Raw genomic sequence first — 16912 nt, forward strand, 5'->3', positions numbered from 1 at the left:
TCCCTCTGCCTGTCTCAGCTGCTAGCCGCCCCCTCCCCGACTGTCCACATGCCAGCGTGGGGACACTGTCCCTCCCCGGCTGGGAACAGCCCCCTCCACAGAAGCCCTTCCTTCTGGCCCCTTGTGCCCTCCCCAGCTTCCCTTCTGCACATACATGTGCACGGCACCGCACACCCAGGACCCTCTTTCTCTCATGCACCAGGTACTCCCAAATCACAAGAAAGGGACCCCTCCCCTAGGTGGCCTCTTCCATACCTGCGCACATACCGGAGCAGGGACACAGCTCTAGCGGTCCCTTCCTACCCACCCACCCCCAGTTATCAAGGACGAGGACAACAGACACACTCCTGGTGCATGTGGCTCCCACCCAGGCCAGCCCTTCTCCATCATGCCCACAGTTCCACCCAGACACATTAGAAATGGGACGGTCGCCACACCAACACAGGGACAGTCTCATGACACAGAAGGGCAGCTGAACACACAGTCACCCAGACACAAAAGCAATTATACACCCCAGCACATTCTGTCTGCCTCTCACACACACAGGCACACACCAGAAAAACGTCCCGTATGCAAACTTGCCTTACACAGGAGCAGAGTTATCTTACAAGCGGTAGAATTATCAACAAAACTCGCTTTTAATGATGGTGTTGACCTGAGGAATCTTCAAAGGCTTGTGGCCTGAGGTGACCACCAGCAAAGGACTGGCCCAGGTCTTGGACCCGGAGTCCCCCAGGCAGAACTGACCTTTAAGTGGGAGGGGAGGCCACCCCCTCCCCTGCTTTGTGAAAAGAAAACTAGAAATTAGCCCCGGGGAAACAAACACTGTACAAAATACATTCAGAGCTCCTGGCTGGGCCCTGGGGTGGACCAAATCCTACAGATGAGGGGACCAGGGAAGAGGACCACAGGCCCCAACCCGAGGCCCTTCTCTTTGCATGGCCAGGTTCCAAGGGGTGGAATGTATGAGTCATATTCCTCTTAAAAAAATATATCTCTTCACGCTCACCTTCTCTGTAATCTCTTGGTTATTTGGGAATGAGCATTTACCTGCACCCCAGGGCTTCCGAGGGGCTGCTCCAGACAGAGTGGCAAAGACCTATACCTATGGCTTTTCCATCTACACGGTGGGAAATGGTGTAGGTGCTTGTGTATGGGCCAGATGTGAAGCCACTGGTATCCACGTGTGGGGAGGAGATGGAGTCCCAGGTCAATGCCTTCTAAGAGATGACCAGTGACTCAAGTCCTTGGGGGGGACGGGGGTCCTCTGGGGTGATGACTCAGCATCCAGGGTTCCTCATTCATCCTGCTCCTTAAAAGGCCCCCAAGGGAGGCTGGCCCTGTTGCACTATGACCAAGGGGAGGTGGATGGTCTGGGAGAGTAGTGGGGGTCTCCCTTGGTCATGGCCCCACCTGATTTGGAGCACCCTTGCTCTCACCTGGATAGCAAAGGACCCACTGGCAGGGGGCAGAGGGCAGTGTAAGATCAGCATGTTGGTCCCAGGGCAGAGGTGTCCTTGGGACGCTCATTCATACTCAGATGTAGCAAGTGGCCATCCTGGTGGGATAATTTTTGGTGCCTAAAGAACCCTGGAAATGGGATCAAAGGTCCCAAGAGCACTTCCTGGATACTGTGGAGGATGAAAGGGTAGAATTCCAGCCCTAGAGGTGGACAGGCAACCAGCTCGTGTCTCTGAAGCACGTGCCCTGGGATGGGTTCCTGCTGCCAGTAACCCCACGGCCCTGCCAATTAGCCCACCATGAGCGCCGCTGCCCCTCCACCCCACCCAGAATGTCAGAAACCTAGGGCCACAGAGAAAGTTCCTAGCGATCTTTCTTCAGACAGAAGTGGCCTAGATCAGCCTGGGTGCCGGCGCTTCCTGGGTGGAGAATGAGGGGAGGCTGTGAATGCTCAGCCCAGGAGGGACAGAGCCTGGGCCACCTTCTTTCCCAAGGGTCCCTTTAGGTCTGCACCCAGGTCCTCCACACCTGTCCTGGGGGCCCCCTGTCTGTGGCACATCCTTCCTCCCACAAGTGGAACCCGAGTGGTGGGGACAGGGGCACAGGAGACAGGAAAGGGACATGTGGCTGGAACTCCCCAAATCACCGCCCCCTCCATCTCCAAGGGGTGTGTGGGGAGGGTGGGGAGTCCCCGGACAGTCTCTCCCCTTGAGCCTCCTCTGTCATGCAGGAAACTCACTGAAGGCCAACAGCAGCCAAGGGGATTGTCCCCAAACCACAGAAAGGACAGATGGGGGGCTCCCCTGGGGCCTCAAGTCCCCCTCCCGGTCAGGACTCCCGGGGCCCCTCCTCCTGCCACACATCATCTGGGGCAGTAGTCGTCGGGGACGCCCGTGAGGTTCCTCGCTTTGAGGGCTGCATCCACCATCCTGATGTAGGTGGAGATGGCCTTCTGCATGTCCCCCGTGTAGGGGTCGTACTCGAGCTTCCGCAGCCCGGAGCGCTTGAAGTTGCCGTCCTTCTGGCCCTCCACGCAGAGCAGCCGGTCCTCCCGGACGGCCACGCCCAGCAGGCCGATCATGCGGCCCAGCTGGACGAAGAGGTCCTGCCTCAGGTCCTCGAAGTGCACCACCAGCACCTTCTTGCCGAACTTGAGCCAGTCCAGCGTGTGCGTGGCCCACCACGGGGCGTAGTTCCTCACGAACTCTGGCCACTCTGCAGGGAGATGAGGCAGGGCCCGTCAGGGGTAGGGGGTGCTCAAAGGCCGCAGGTCAGAAGGCGCTGGCCCCCCACCTCAGGGCTGCTACTCCAGCCTGGAATGTTTCAGCCCTTCTCTTTGGGGACAACGCTTGTCTGGTGCTTACTACATGTGCAGACATATATAAATGTATGCCGCTGTATTTTTATATTTTAATACATAACTGTTAAAATAGAATAAATATGTTAATATAGCTATCAATTCACTTATTCTTTACAATAACACTATGAGGGCAGAGATTGTCATTTTTTTCATTTAACAGAAGAGGAAACCAGAGCACAGAGAGGTTAAGTAACTTGCTCAAGGTCACACAGCTAGTAATGGGCAGAGCCAGGATTTGAAACCAAACATCTGGCTTCAAAGGCTGGGCTTTTAACTGCCAAATTATCCTGGGTAGTAATAGTTAACCTGTGCATAATAGTATCTATCACAGGATGGTCATAGGGCCTTTGTACATAAAAATGGGAAAAGCACATAAAGCTTTTTGGAATGGTGCCCTGTACCCACTAGCTGCTCAATAAATGCTGGCTGCTATTGTGCTTATTCCATTTTCAGGTAAGATACCATCCTCCGTGACTCCCCTGTCTCCAGGAGGTGCCTCCTCTGGGTTCTCACACATGCTGTCTCCCCAACACACTGCAGGCTGAGGGCACCACTTAAGTCAGATTATTTATATTGTCATCTTTATACCTTTCTATCTTTCTCTCTTTACCTTTTATTGAAGTATCACATGCTATTTCTTTTTGCTGCTTGTCTATTACCTTGCCATGGGAAAAATGACATGAGGGATTGTCACCAAAATTGGGGGTGTGTGTATGGCACCATCCAACTTGAAAACCAGGCTAGAACAAAATGCGGGAAATTCTCTGGGAAGACCTTGGGAAGACCTCAAAGCCACAGTCGGCAGGCCCTGGAGCTGCCAAAACCCTACTAGGAGCCAAGCCCTGGCACTGCAGTGGGGTCCTGGAGGATGCTGGGAACAGAGACACGGATTTGCAGCCTCCGTCTGAGCCCAGCTGGAGAACCATGGGGCAGACCCTCCGAAACCCTGAAGCCAGGCCCACTGCTCCTCAGCGGGGCAACACCGCCCTGCACCTCAGGAGGGATATGGTTACCGAATGAGGGTCAATGAGATTCCCAAGCTAGATGGGGGAGCCCAGCTGGTTCTTAATAACTAAACCCTCACTCCTTGCTGGGTGATGGGTACCCATGATCTCATTTAATCCTGACAACTACCCTGAAAGGAAAGGACTACTCATTCATCACCAGTGAGGAAACTGAGGCTCAGAGAGGTGAAGTAACCTGCCCAAGGTCACACAGCCAGAAAGCACCATCCAGACCAGGCCTGTCTGATTCCAGCTCCCCATCTTTCCCGGGCTCCAGCAGCCTCACCCCCATTTCCTCCCACTGCCTTAAACTCAGCAGGGGCTCAATAAATGGTTGTTGAACTAAATTGAAAATCCCAACAGCCAGACTGAGATGTGATAAAGGGCTCCTCTTTCTTTGCAGAGCACATCAGAGTCTGTGGTGAGGCTCCTGCTCCCCCAGTGCCTCCCTGGAACACCACGGCTGCTTGGGAAATATTTATGCTGGTGACGAGGATACTTTTTACCCTTAAAATAGATTATTTACAATGGATCAAGCTAATTGGGCCCACACTGTTATAATGGGTTAAGACCAGATGTATCTGAGTGATTAGAAAAAAATCTAGGATGTGTATACTCTGTTTTACTTTGTTTTTTTCTTTTGGAATTTCTTCACTTTTAAAGTCCCCTCACAGTCTCCCTGATGGCTCAGGACAACTGCTCAGCCCATGACAGAAGCCCAGGTGGCTAGAGATGATGGACACAGAGCTTGGTCACTAAGTAATACACAGATCCGGACTTCTAGGCTTGGCCACTTCTGACCATCTCAAGTGTGCACTGCAGGAGGGCTGTAGGGGGTCCTCAAAGAAAAGGAAGGACCGGTTTACACAGTGGTCAGGGTCCCCCAGATGGTGCCCCTAGCCTTGGGTGCAGGTGGGATGGGGATGACAAGGCGTCCTTGTTGATTACAAACCTCCAGGGTGAGAGGGTAATGGCCTGAGCACAGAGTGTCAGGGCTGTGCTGGGCACTCTGTATGCATTATCTCATGCAGTGCTCCAGAGAAGCCTGGAGAGCAGGAATTACCAGTTCCGTTTTACATGGAGAAAGGGCTCAGAAGCAGGAAGTCACATGCCCAAGGCAACAGGGTAGGCATCCAAGGCAGGACTTGAACCCACGTCTGTCCCAGACTGACCTGGCTCCCACCCTCCTAGCAAACCTTTTAAAAGCTCCTGATCTGATCAGCCCCAACCCTCCTTGCTGCAGACCCTTGTCTCCCATGGCTCACTTCACCTTCAGGTACTGGCTGAGACTCGGGGTCTGTTCACAGATGACCTGAGAGTGAGACGCCAGCATTCAAACCCCAGAAACTCTTTACAGCGGCTGTGTGATCCGGGGACCTTACCGGATCTGCTTGCCCATCTACAAAACGGCAGTTGTGCTAAGACCTGCATCCTCCACATGCTGTGCAGATGAAATGGAGTAAGATTTGCAAAGACCCTGGCCCCAGGCCTGGGACGCAGAAGGCGCCGATTAGTGTGAGCTGCTGTTACCATCATTCTTGATGTTGGCCCCCAGAGTCACCGAGATGCCCCACTGCCCCACCGCCTTGGTCAGAGCTTCCCTCCAACACCACGTGTGACACCCACCTCACCCTCATATGGCAAAGATGCCTCACTTGAATCTCCTAAATTACTGCACTGAGAATAAAAATTAAAAACAAAAGCCCTCAGTTAGCTCAGGATTCCTGGTAATTGATCACCTTCAGACTAGGTGATAAAGGCATGCTTTGGACCATTGGTAATGAGTGCTGGTTCTGCCAGAACTGTCACACACGTGAGCCTGGCAGGCCATGGGCCGGTCCCTCTTCGCTCCAACTTCTTGTCGACGGGAGGAACTGGGGCCTGATTCATAGCTGAACTGTGCTTAATTCCCCGCGGAATCATTAAACACAGTCTCTCTTTCATTAAACGGATCCAGGACAATTCACCTTGTATAATCATATCACATAAAACTTTACTTTGGACCCTCTCCAGGGAGACTGTAAAATTAATGTTATGGAACCAAAAGCAGGGAGGGGTGAGGGTTGCAAGAGCCTCAATCTAGCTATAAATGGGAGGAGGACCCCAGCAGGATGTGGTGGACATGCTCAGCAGCTGGGCGGATTTGGCTTTTAGCAGGGTGACCCTCACAGAAGCCAAGGGCACCCTAACGCAATGATTCTCAAACTTTAAAGTGCACACAAAGCTTCTGAGGGAATCTTGTTAAAATGCAGATTCTGATTCAGTAAGGAGGAGGGGGGCTGAGGTTCACTTTTCTGAAGACCCCCAGGTGAGCAGCAAGGTTCTTAAAGTGGGGTTCGTAAACTGGAGCACGCATCAGAAACATCTAGAGAGACTGCAAAAACAGATTGCCAGAGCCCCCTCCTGGGGTCTGATTCAGCAGGTCTGGGGCGGGGCTTGGGAACTGCATTTCTAACCAGCCCCCAGGGTTACTGCGGCTGCTGGTGCAAGGTCCCTAAAGCAAAGGTCTCACACTCAAGTGCCTACAGGGGCCAGATGTCAACACGGCTGACAGGAAAGGTCTGGGTGGAGGCTGTGGAGGTTGGGTTCTTTGGGGAAGGTGCTCAGCCAGAGTATTTGAAGACCTGGGCCAGGCCTGGGAGGGGGCATGGGACCCCTATCCCAGACCATGTGGAAGGCTCAGAGTCCCAGTACGAGATGGTGTGTGCTGGAACCCCTCCTGGCCCCTGCTGCCTCTAGGCTCCACCTATTCTGACCACGGTGCACCTAAATGACCTTGGCAGGTCCCTGCCTCTCCTAGGGCCTCAGTTTCCCCATTCATATGTAGAGAATGAGTCAGTGGTTCTCAGTCTGGCCTGCACCCTGAAAGCAGCTGGGAGCTTTTAAAAAACCCAGGTTCCAAGGGGTTTGTAAAGGGGTTTATAGGGGGGACATGGTATAGGGGAGAGCCTAGTAAACATAATATTCTTCATGTAATTGTAGATTAATGATAACAAAAAAAAGGGGGGGATTACTCCCTGATAGGATAAAACTATCTGTAAATCAACGATTAATGCATGCTTTAAATATCCTTAATTTTGATCATTTAAAGGGTGTCAGATGATCAGCTATGGAAGTACATTTTTCTGATAATATTCCTTTCTCTTAAAAAAAAAAAAAAGCAGTTCCTGTGTGGTGACCTCCAATAAGTTCTTCACAATGGTATAAAGGGCATATCAAAGTGTGGGCAAAGGGTCTGTTTGTGTTTATACAGAGGATCAAAGCCCAATTTTGCTACCCAGAAAACGAAATAAGATACGATATGAAGAAGAAGTTCCAACATCAACATACTCTGGAAGAGTCATTCCAGAAGATGATCACCAAAAAATGTCAACAAAGATCCTGGCGCTGTTGCAGTTGTAGCTGCATTCATCCCACTGGTTCCTGGAATTGCCATTGGAATGAAGGGGGAGGTATCTAAGCTGGCCTGTGCATACAGTAAAATTACAAATTTGACTGGATCTATACTGTTAGAACTCAACCAAGAATTAGGAGAAGTGCAAGTTGCAGCACTCCAAAATCTTGAGACTACAGACTATCTACTGTTAAAAGAACATATGGGATGTGAACAGTTCCCAGGAATGTGTTGTTTTAAATTGTCTGATTTTTCTCAAACTATTCAAATTCAGTTAGACAATATCCATCATATCATAGATAAGTTTTCACAAATGCTCAGGGTGCCTAACTGGTTTTCTTGGTTTCACTGGAGATGGCTGGTAATTGTAGGTCTGCTTTGGTTATGTAACTGTATTCCTATTATGTTACTGTGTGTGTGCAATTTAATTAGTAGTTTAAAACCTATACATGCTTAAGTTACTCTACAAGAAGATATGTCAAAGAAATAACCAATCTTCCCATGTTTTCTTCCATCTGCTACTTCTATAGCTTTTCTTCTTCCTTCCTAATTACAACCCTTAAATAGAATTCGTACCTCATATCAAATTTACCGAGTATCATAATTCTTCCAAGTGGTAAAGATACCTCAAGACAAATGCTGGGCATAAAACCCATAGGGCATAAATCTGCAAAGAAGTAAAAAGCTAACCTTTTCAAACAATAAGGCTTCCCTCTCACTTACCAACTTTACATTTCCCTGTATGGCCCCGGAAGATGACTGGTTAGCCAGAGATGAGTAAGATTCCTCAAGGGAGGAACAACCTAAAACAGGCACAGTCGCAGGGGGGCCATCAGGTGAGAAATTGGGGATCAACAGAGGTGAGGCTTAGAACCCCCCCTGTTTTGAGAGAAATCTTCTGCATCCGTGGATGTTTTGCTGCCCTTGTCTAGCTTGGATTAATACTTAGCCTATAGGCACACACCTGATCATCTACATTTGCTTTCTTACAGCACTAAACTATGTTTTCTACCTTTATCTTGCATCTACCTACCACTTCAGCATTTTATTAAAAAATAATAATAATAATAATAATGAGAAATGTGGGATTCACATATAAATCAAGTATAAAAATCAAACGAATATTCATATCTGACCTGATTGTAGTTCATAATGCGTGATCAAAACTGAAAGTTTCTGTGATGACTGCCCTTGTACTGTTCACCATGTAAGAACTTATTCACTATGTAAGAACTTGTTCACCATGTAAGAACTTGTTCGTTGTGCTTCAGAAGATCGGAGACTGATGAGAATTAGGCTTGGGGTGGATTAATGATTGTGCATTGAGTCCCCTGTACAGGATTTTATTGTTGTTAACTGTTAACAACCATTTGATCAATAAATATGAGAGATGCCCTCTCAAAAAAAAAAAACAAAAACAAACCCAGTTTCCATTCTAGGCATGGTCCAGGTTTCGGCCCAGGCACTGGGATTCTCCAGCGCACTCCAGGGACTGTGCTGTGCAGCCAGGACTGAGGACCGCTGGGTTGGGTCCTCTCCAGCTCCACCAGCAGTGTCTGCTCCCAGTGCGCCTGCCAGCTGCATTTTCTGCAGACTTCTCAGCCTGGCCCTGAGCAGCGTTCTTTTTCAGTTATTTAAGTAAATCAGAGGCCTCATTACTCCCAGGAACAAGGGAACAAACGTCACCACCTGTCCCAGCTTCCACCCCCTCACTGAGACGAGGAGCAAGGCCAGGGGAGGACAGAGGGCTCCCTTGGGTGAACTGGGACCCGAGGGCGCAGTTGGTCAAGGCCCACGGGTTTTAACCAATGACATCAATGTCAAGGGTGTGATTGGTTGTGATTGGTGGATTGCTAAGTTGAGGTCACCCTACCACACTCTGGTCCTCTCTGGGGAGGGGCCAGAGCGTCAGAGCTTCTGGAAGCCAGGGTTGGGGAGGTTGGAGGAGTGGGAAGCACCCCCAGGGTTGAGGCTGGATGAGGTGGGGGGCTCACATTTACGGAGCACTCACTGGGGTTCAGGGACTCTGGGCCGGGTGATTCGCATCCATTGCGGTTCAGTCTAATCATTTATCATAATGCCGTGGTTAATGGCATGGCTCAGGAGCAAGACTCCCTGGGTTCAAACCCCAGCTCTGCTACTTCCTGGAAAAGCTTCACCCCCTTCACTTCTCTGATCTTAGCTTGTCCCATGTACAAAGTGGGGTCGAAAACACTCATCAGCATGACTCTCCATGCAGTGATGGAGATGTGGGATATAGGTGATAACTGATAAGGGATTTTGAGACCCGGGAGGGTTAATTAAAGACGAGTCAGCAGACGCTGGGTCTGACCTCAAAGCTCTCACCACTACCCTGGCTGCCACTCTGTACTGGAACATTCACCCACACAGTTGTCTCCTACTAACAAATACCAGAGTTGACCCTCAGACCCCGATCATATTAATGAAGTTCAGTGCTTGGGGGCCTACACTGTCACTTCCCAGCTGTGTGACCTGGGGCAAGTCACTTAATTGCTCTGAGCCTCCCAGGCCAGCTCTTGTGAGGGCTCATTGAAGTGGTTGCTCTGTAAGAGAGCTCTTAGGAGCTCATAGAGGACCTCATGGCCAATCAGCCATGGACCCCTTAGGCTGGATTCAAATTCTTAGAACCCCAATTATAGAACAACCTTTCCCCAGGGAGTGGTGGAGCTGCGGGTCGAACCCAGGGGAACCTGCTTCAGAAGCCATGCCCTTAATCACTGGGCTATGATGACAGCCTGGCTCACGGAGGCTCATGCTTGTGGGTGTGGTGGGATGTGGGAAGCCCACCCGCTCAGATGCGGGCAGAGGAGCTGGAGCCTCACTCCCATCCCGGAGGATGCTCTCGCGGACCCCTGGCCAGAGACAGCACTCTGGTCATTCCACGCCTGCGCGCCAGGTCCCACCCGCACCGCCCCTCCGTAGAAGTACCTTTGCCCTTCCAGTGGGCATGCGCAGCAAAGCCGATGTGGCCGCCGTACTTGCGGTTGAACTCAGCCATGAGGGCCTTGTAAGGGTTACGGATGAGCAAGATGGCAGCGTCAAAGGCCTCGATCTCCTTCTGGCCACTCTCGTGTGTCTTGATGCAGATGGTCCTCCCGCTGCGCCAATGGTCTCGCTCACCTTTAAACCCTTCCCACAGCCAGGGGGAGGGGAACATGGCAGTGAGTTGGGGGAGGCAGGAAGTCCAGCCCACCCCCTTCTCAGGCACCTGAGGAATCCTCCTATGTTCATTCATTCACTCATTCATTTACGCACATATTTACTGAGGACCTACTATGTGCCAGGCACTGTCCTGGGAGCTGTATACATGGTGTTTACTGTATGTAACTGTCCAATGATGATGTTGTACATCTAAAACCAATATAATATTGTGTATCAACTGTATTTCAATTAAAAAATTTTTAATGTGGGAAAAAATGATTTGTCACAACAAGATCCATGGGTCTTAACTGTGTTTGTGAGCCAGATGTTCAAACAGTGACATAAAGGAACGTAAACTCACTGCCACTGTGAGTGCTCATGCTTAGTTGTCACGAGAGGCCTGACGGGTGATCTGGAGGGTCCCCTTTTGGGTGAAGTCTGTGTCCCCAGCCCATTAATGTTGGGTGTGACCATATGACTTGCTTTGGCCAGTGGGATGAGGACAGAGGAGGGTTTCTGCCGAAGTCTCAAGAGGCACCACATGTTTCTATTTACTCCTTGTGCTCCCGCCATCACTGTGAGAAGGCCATGCCCTAGAAGACTGTTGATCCCAGATGGTGAGAGACAGATGGAACAGACATGTGTACAACCTACAGTCTGGTGCTGAGTGGCCCTGCTAGTCCACCCGAGATCATGACCTAGTCAGGAAGCATCAGAAAGGTTTTCTGTAGGAAGAAGTGCTCAAGCTGAGAACTGAAGGATGAGGAGGAATTTACTAGCTGAAGAGATGAGGGAAAGATGGTGGGAAAAGCAAGTGCAAAGGTCTTGTGGCAGGTGGGAAGAAATGTGTCCCATATGAATGAAAGGAACATGAAGCAGGAGAGGGTATGGGGTTGAGATGAGTTCAGGACCAGACCAGAAAGACTAGGTAGCTCTTAAAAGGATTTAAACAAAAGAATGGAGGGTCATGATCAGGTTTACATTTCAAGAGCTGAGGAATTGAGAATTTCTGGGTAGTTGGAGAATGCTTCCATTGCCCCAACTCTGTGCTGGACACTGGTCTGAGCCCTGTACATATATTAGGCAATTCAATCTTCTCAGCAGTCCTATGAGAAATTTTATAGGTAAGGAAACCGAGGCACAGAGAGATCAAATAACTTGCCCAAGTTACAGAGCTAGTGAGAAATAGAGCCAAGACTCAGACCCAAGCCATCCAGGCTCATGAGATGTTCTTTACCAGCAAAGCTTCCTATCTCCATAAGAGTGAAGGCATTTGGATGGTATCTTGAAAGCCAAGTAGAAATGTTATTGTACTAGGCCTTCAAGATATTGACTGTGTTTCCAGCTCAATGAGTGATCCTGGGCATCATGTCATTGATTTGGGCCTCAGTTACCTTATCTGCAAAATGGGCCCACATAGCTTCCTTCATAGGGCTGTTTAAGAAATCAATGAGGCACAAGTAAGATTTCAACAAATGGCAGCTAGAGCAGAACACACGAGGGGGTGAAACCATGGGCTGAGAAGTCACCTGCCTCATCCAGCATTGGAGTAATTTTTTCCCTCCTTGCCCACTCAAAAAGGTTTACAAGGCTTTGCACTTAGCCTTTCAAGGTGGACTAAGGTGAGGCTGGCATAGTGCCTACTCCTGTTCCTGAAGACAGGGGTTCAGAAGATGCAGCCTCCTCCCCACCCTCCAAGGTCACAAGGTAGAAGAGCCAGGAATGGAATGTCATTTCCTGAGTAGATTCCACCCTGGGATCTGCTATTTTAAATGATAGGCATTAGTCCCACCTTGCAAATTAGTGCTAGCCCATGCCCACAAGACAATGTTTACCTGCAGTCTTTGAGATCCAAGAGAAGCATAGTGTCATGGGACGATGAGGAATGAGAGTTTGGGAGCTTGAGAGAGAGCTTGGGACCCAAAGTTTTACACACAAGGCAGCACTAGATACAATTCCATGTCATGTTATAATGCGTTCCCTTGGTTCAACTCTCCACAACGTGGGCAAAGGGCTTCCCACCTGTGATTTCATTTCACCTGCACCAAAATCCATTTCACCAAGAGCACAGCAATGGGAAAACATAGGCAGAGGGTCCTATGTTTTCCACAGAGTTTCTCCAAGAAGAATAATCAGAAACATGGCAGAGTGGTCAAACTGGTTTAAATCAACTCCATGTGTTGGGAGACCTAAATCACGCTTCTCTTTGTCAACCTAGTGTAGTATTTATTAAGATAAAAAAAGGAAAAGAAAGAAAAACTGTGAACAATGGGAAAGATCTGCTCTAGAGCCCAGATTTTGGTTTCCTGAGAGTCTGCAGGGCATGTTAGAAATGTAGGAGGTGGGGAAAATTCCACTGAGCAGCATGCCTCCCAGAGAGAGATGAGTTCTGTGTCTGGGAAGAAGCCTTTGAGAAGCCACACGGGATGAGCTTGCCTGAGGAACAACACATGGCCACTCAGCTGTGCCCTAAGGAGGGCGCTCGAGGTAACTGCAGCAGAATCAGGAATGCGAGCTGGGGGCCAGAGCGGAATTGCTGAACGCCACCACCAGGGGGTCCCCTTCCCAATCCTTCCCTGACACATGACCCAGCCCCTCCATTTTAAACCTGTGGAAGATTTAAATCATATTCCTTTGAAGGGTCACCAAAATACCAGCACCTTATCTGGGGCACCCACACAACCCCCAGAAACTCTTTGAGGGGTGAGCAACTGTTCTAGGCTTTGGATAAATGACCTTGTGGGTTCGGAGCCACATGGAGAACAGGATATATTTTCTCTTTCTTATCCCCTCCAACCCCCAGTATTATGGTTGCCGATGTATTTTGCAGTTAGGGAAAATGAGGCACAGAGAGGAGCAGTGGCAGAGGCTTCGGATTCCTGGGTGCCCTGGAATTTACTGGGGCAGGTAAGGCCCACTCCTGGCTCTGCACATGGACACCTGAGATTTACAAATGGTTAGAGGGACACAGTACAGAGACAACCACATTCGACAAACCTTCCTGGGTAAGGGGAAGAGAGGGCAGAACTCAGGTGGTACATTCATTCATTCATTCATTCATCCATTCATCCAGTCATTCTCTCCCTACCTCCTTCACTCAACAGTCCCTCATGGGACACGCTGTTGCCAGGATCAGGGAAGAGAAGTTCACAGAAAAGCGGGAGGAAGGTGGGAGGACCCTGGCGATCACCCACCTAAAACAGCTTGTTCCAGAGGAGGAAATCCGGGTCTCAAGCTTGGAGCACATGCCCCAATTTGTCCAGCTAATTAGCAGCCAGGATGAGCAGGAAACTCTGAAGGATTTCAGTCGCAAGAGTTGCTGGGGGAGGAGCTCATCAGACAGAAACCACCCTTCCCGGGCCCCTCCCCCAGGCCCTCTCACTTCTAATCAATGACCTCCTAAATGTCCCTCCCCACTGTCCTCTTCTCTCCACCACTGTCGCTCACCTGCTTACCCGGAGGATCCTGAAGCTGAAATGTCCTCCTATCCAATCTCTGTGGCCAGCGGGCGTCTCACAGATGCAAATCTCAGCACGGCACTCTCTGCCTGAAATCCCCTGAGCCCCTCCCCCTTCCCCTCCTCCGCCTGCCCACTGCCGCCAGGATGACGTATGTGGTTCTCAGAAGCACATTCCAGGGGCTTCCGCACGTCTGGTCCTCGCTGTCCCTCCTGACTGACACTCCCAGCCTTCACTTCTCCCACCATCCAACATTATCAAGCAATTTTCAATCACCAATCATACTCTGTCACTCCTTGTCACATCTCTGCACCCACCATGGCCTCTGCGTGGGACTCTCTCCTCTCCTTTTGGGTAAGTCCTATGCACCTTCTGCACACACCCTAAGACTGAGTTACAAAATATATGAAGCACCCATCATAGTGCTGGGCCCAACGTGGGCATTCAGTAAATGCGCACAGTTATTTACTACATTAACTTAGTTATGAACAGTGACGTGAGATATTATTCATAATAAAGGCCACGATGAAGGAGTGCCCTGGGTACAAGGAAGATAAAGGAGGATGCCGAGGTCTGCCAGAGACATTGCAAAGGAAGATGTGACCTGTGGCTTGAGGAGCAGGTTGCCAGGCAGATAAGCTAAGCTAAGGGTGGTGGCAAGGACCGGTGGCCCAGGAAGAGGACCCAGCATGTGCAAATGGCTGGGCTGTTTCTGAACCACAAAGAGCTCAATATACCTGGAGTCTGATGTCTGAAAGGGGCCTGCTGCAGAACTGCCTCTCAATGGGAGCACAAACTGGGACCCAGCAGTTAGCCCTCCCTCTAGTACCACGGCTCCCTTCCCTCGCCCCACGCTCCAAGACCCACCAGGGTTTGAGGACTTCATTAAGTATCTCTCAGGTGCAAAGGTGTGGGAGGGACCTGGGGATTAGCCAGACTGACTGAGGCTATCGAGGGGCAGGGGGTCCTCTCTCTGCCTGCACCCCACTGCCAGCCCTGAACTCCCAGGGACAGCTCATTGTTACCTGCAAGGGCTTGGGCCACAGGAAGCATTTTTAAGCCCCTAATGAAAGGGCAGCTGTGCTCAAAGCTTCCTCGGCCTGTGACCAGCCCACAAAACCCTCCCTCTCTGTGGGACTTAAGGAACATTTACACAGTGTGAGCGAGAGGAACTGCCCTGGTGGGCTGGTGTTTTCTCCTATCCTTTCTCTAGCGCGCTCTTTCTTTTAAAAGGCTTAGTAGACACCTTCACTCCATTAATTATCAACTCTTGCTATTCTTCAAGACTCAAGTATAAAAAACTTAGGGCAAAGGCCAATTTTTTTGGATTTCTGGAGGTGAGAATACTTGGTTCCTAGTCTAGAGCCAGGGCTCTTACTCTGACTTTGCATTCGAATCACCTGGGAAGCTTTTTAAAAACACCTCTGCCCCAGCCAGCTCCCCGGACTCTGACGGGGATGGTCTCAGTGCAGCCTGGGCACCAGAGCTTCCAACGCCGCAGATGATGCTGACGCTGGGATTGCAGAGTTGGCTGTCCCGGTTACATGTCATTTTGCAAATGTGTATTTTGCACCATAGCCTCAGACACATTATCTTACTATATTTTTTCAAAATTGCTCTGAGTTCAATATTGACATCCCCATATTATAGATGAGGAAACTGAATCTCAGAGAGGTGAAAAACCTTGCCCAAGGTCCCATAGCCAATAAGAAACAGAGTTCAGACTGAGAATTTGATCTCCTGACTCCATCTTGAGATTCAGTTTCCCTTTCTCTGAAGTTAGAAGGTGGAGTTAGATCAGAGATGGTAAATACCTCATCTGTAGACCACGGCTTCCCCTTCCACACCCTCAATAGGCATCACCGCTAGACTAACGTACTTTGTTTTCTGAAGGGGAACATAGCCTCAGAATCCTTCTTAACCCATCACCCTAAAGCAGAAATTCATTGGAACTGACACATGAGATGAAACCACTTTGTAGCCCTGAATTCAATGATCCTGAGGGCCTCTTATATTTTTAACATTTTAGTAATGCTGCCGCAGCCAGGAGGGTTAGAATGTGGGCCGGCCACGGGATGCGTTCTGGTCGGCTTTCCCGTGCCACTGGCCCAGGACAAGCCCGAGGGATCCTGGAACATGCCTGGGCTCCTTTCAGCAACTCCAAAAAAGCAGACCAGCTGGAGTGGCAAAGGGCCTGAGTACGCCTGGGTTCAAATCCTGGTATAAGCATTTAAAACCCCCCGCTTGGAGTCTCCTACATAAGTGTTCAACAAATGATTGCTTTAAGCCAAAACAAAAAATTAATAAATATACTAATCCCCACTAAGGTGGGGATTCTAGGGCAGCTCCCTTCCCCTTGCCAATCCCAGCCTCTGACCTGTCCCTTTTCACTGTCTGGCCTTTTCTCCCTCCCTCTCTGCCTCCCTCTTGTTCCCTCTTGCTTCTCATTCTCGGATGGACACACCCCCTGGCTCTCCCCCTGGGCTGAGGCGATGGCACCCTGGCCGGTGGAATTCACAGCCTCCATTTATTGATTACTCGCTATGTGCTAAGCAGTTTAAATGTATCAGCTCATTAACCTGCACAACAACCTCACCAGCTCCACACCATTACCTCTAATTTGTGCATGATGACACAGGATCAGAGAGGTACAGTAACCTGCTCAGAGTCACACAGCCAGGAAGTGGTCCTCAGCTGGTTTGCAGACACAAAGACCCACAGCCAATGGCTGCTCCATATATAGACTCAAAACCCCTTACAATCAGAGTCCCTGCTTCCCTGATGACCCTCGCCATGCTGGGAGAGGGTTTCATGCCCACCAGGCATTCATCCAAGATTTCCAGTTCCCCAGTAAGAATCCCCGGGGCTTTCTTGCCTGTGTGATGGAGTAATAAGAGTGTGGGCTTTGGCACTGGGAGACACTAACGTGCAGTCAGCCATCAGCCTACTGAAAAAACTGTGACTTTGGGTAAGTTCCTTTTCTCCAAGCCTCAGTTTTCCTATCGGGAAAATGGTACCATCACCCTACCTCCCAAGGTTGCTGTGCAGAGCTAATAAAATGGAGCACCTGGAA

The 16912-nt window shown here is 50.0% G+C and overlaps 1 protein-coding gene across 2 annotated transcripts in view; it reads right to left on the bottom strand.

The window, feature by feature from the left end:
* Positions 1–619: 619 nt before the first annotated feature.
* WSCD2 (WSC domain containing 2) overlaps positions 620–16912 on the bottom strand; it is a 122984-nt gene continuing 106691 nt past the window's right edge. For both annotated transcript variants that reach the window (XM_036903967.2, XM_057492604.1), the window contains exons 8-9: positions 10169–10369; positions 620–2676 (exon numbers count right to left, since the gene is read on the bottom strand). In XM_036903967.2, the coding sequence (XP_036759862.1) occupies positions 2324–2676; positions 10169–10369 (554 nt within the window). In that variant the 3' untranslated portion in view covers positions 620–2323. The remainder of the gene's footprint in view (positions 2677–10168; positions 10370–16912) is intronic.

Source organism: Manis pentadactyla, chromosome 14, assembly GCF_030020395.1.
Source record: "Manis pentadactyla isolate mManPen7 chromosome 14, mManPen7.hap1, whole genome shotgun sequence".
Classification (NCBI taxonomy): Eukaryota; Metazoa; Chordata; class Mammalia; order Pholidota; family Manidae; genus Manis; species Manis pentadactyla.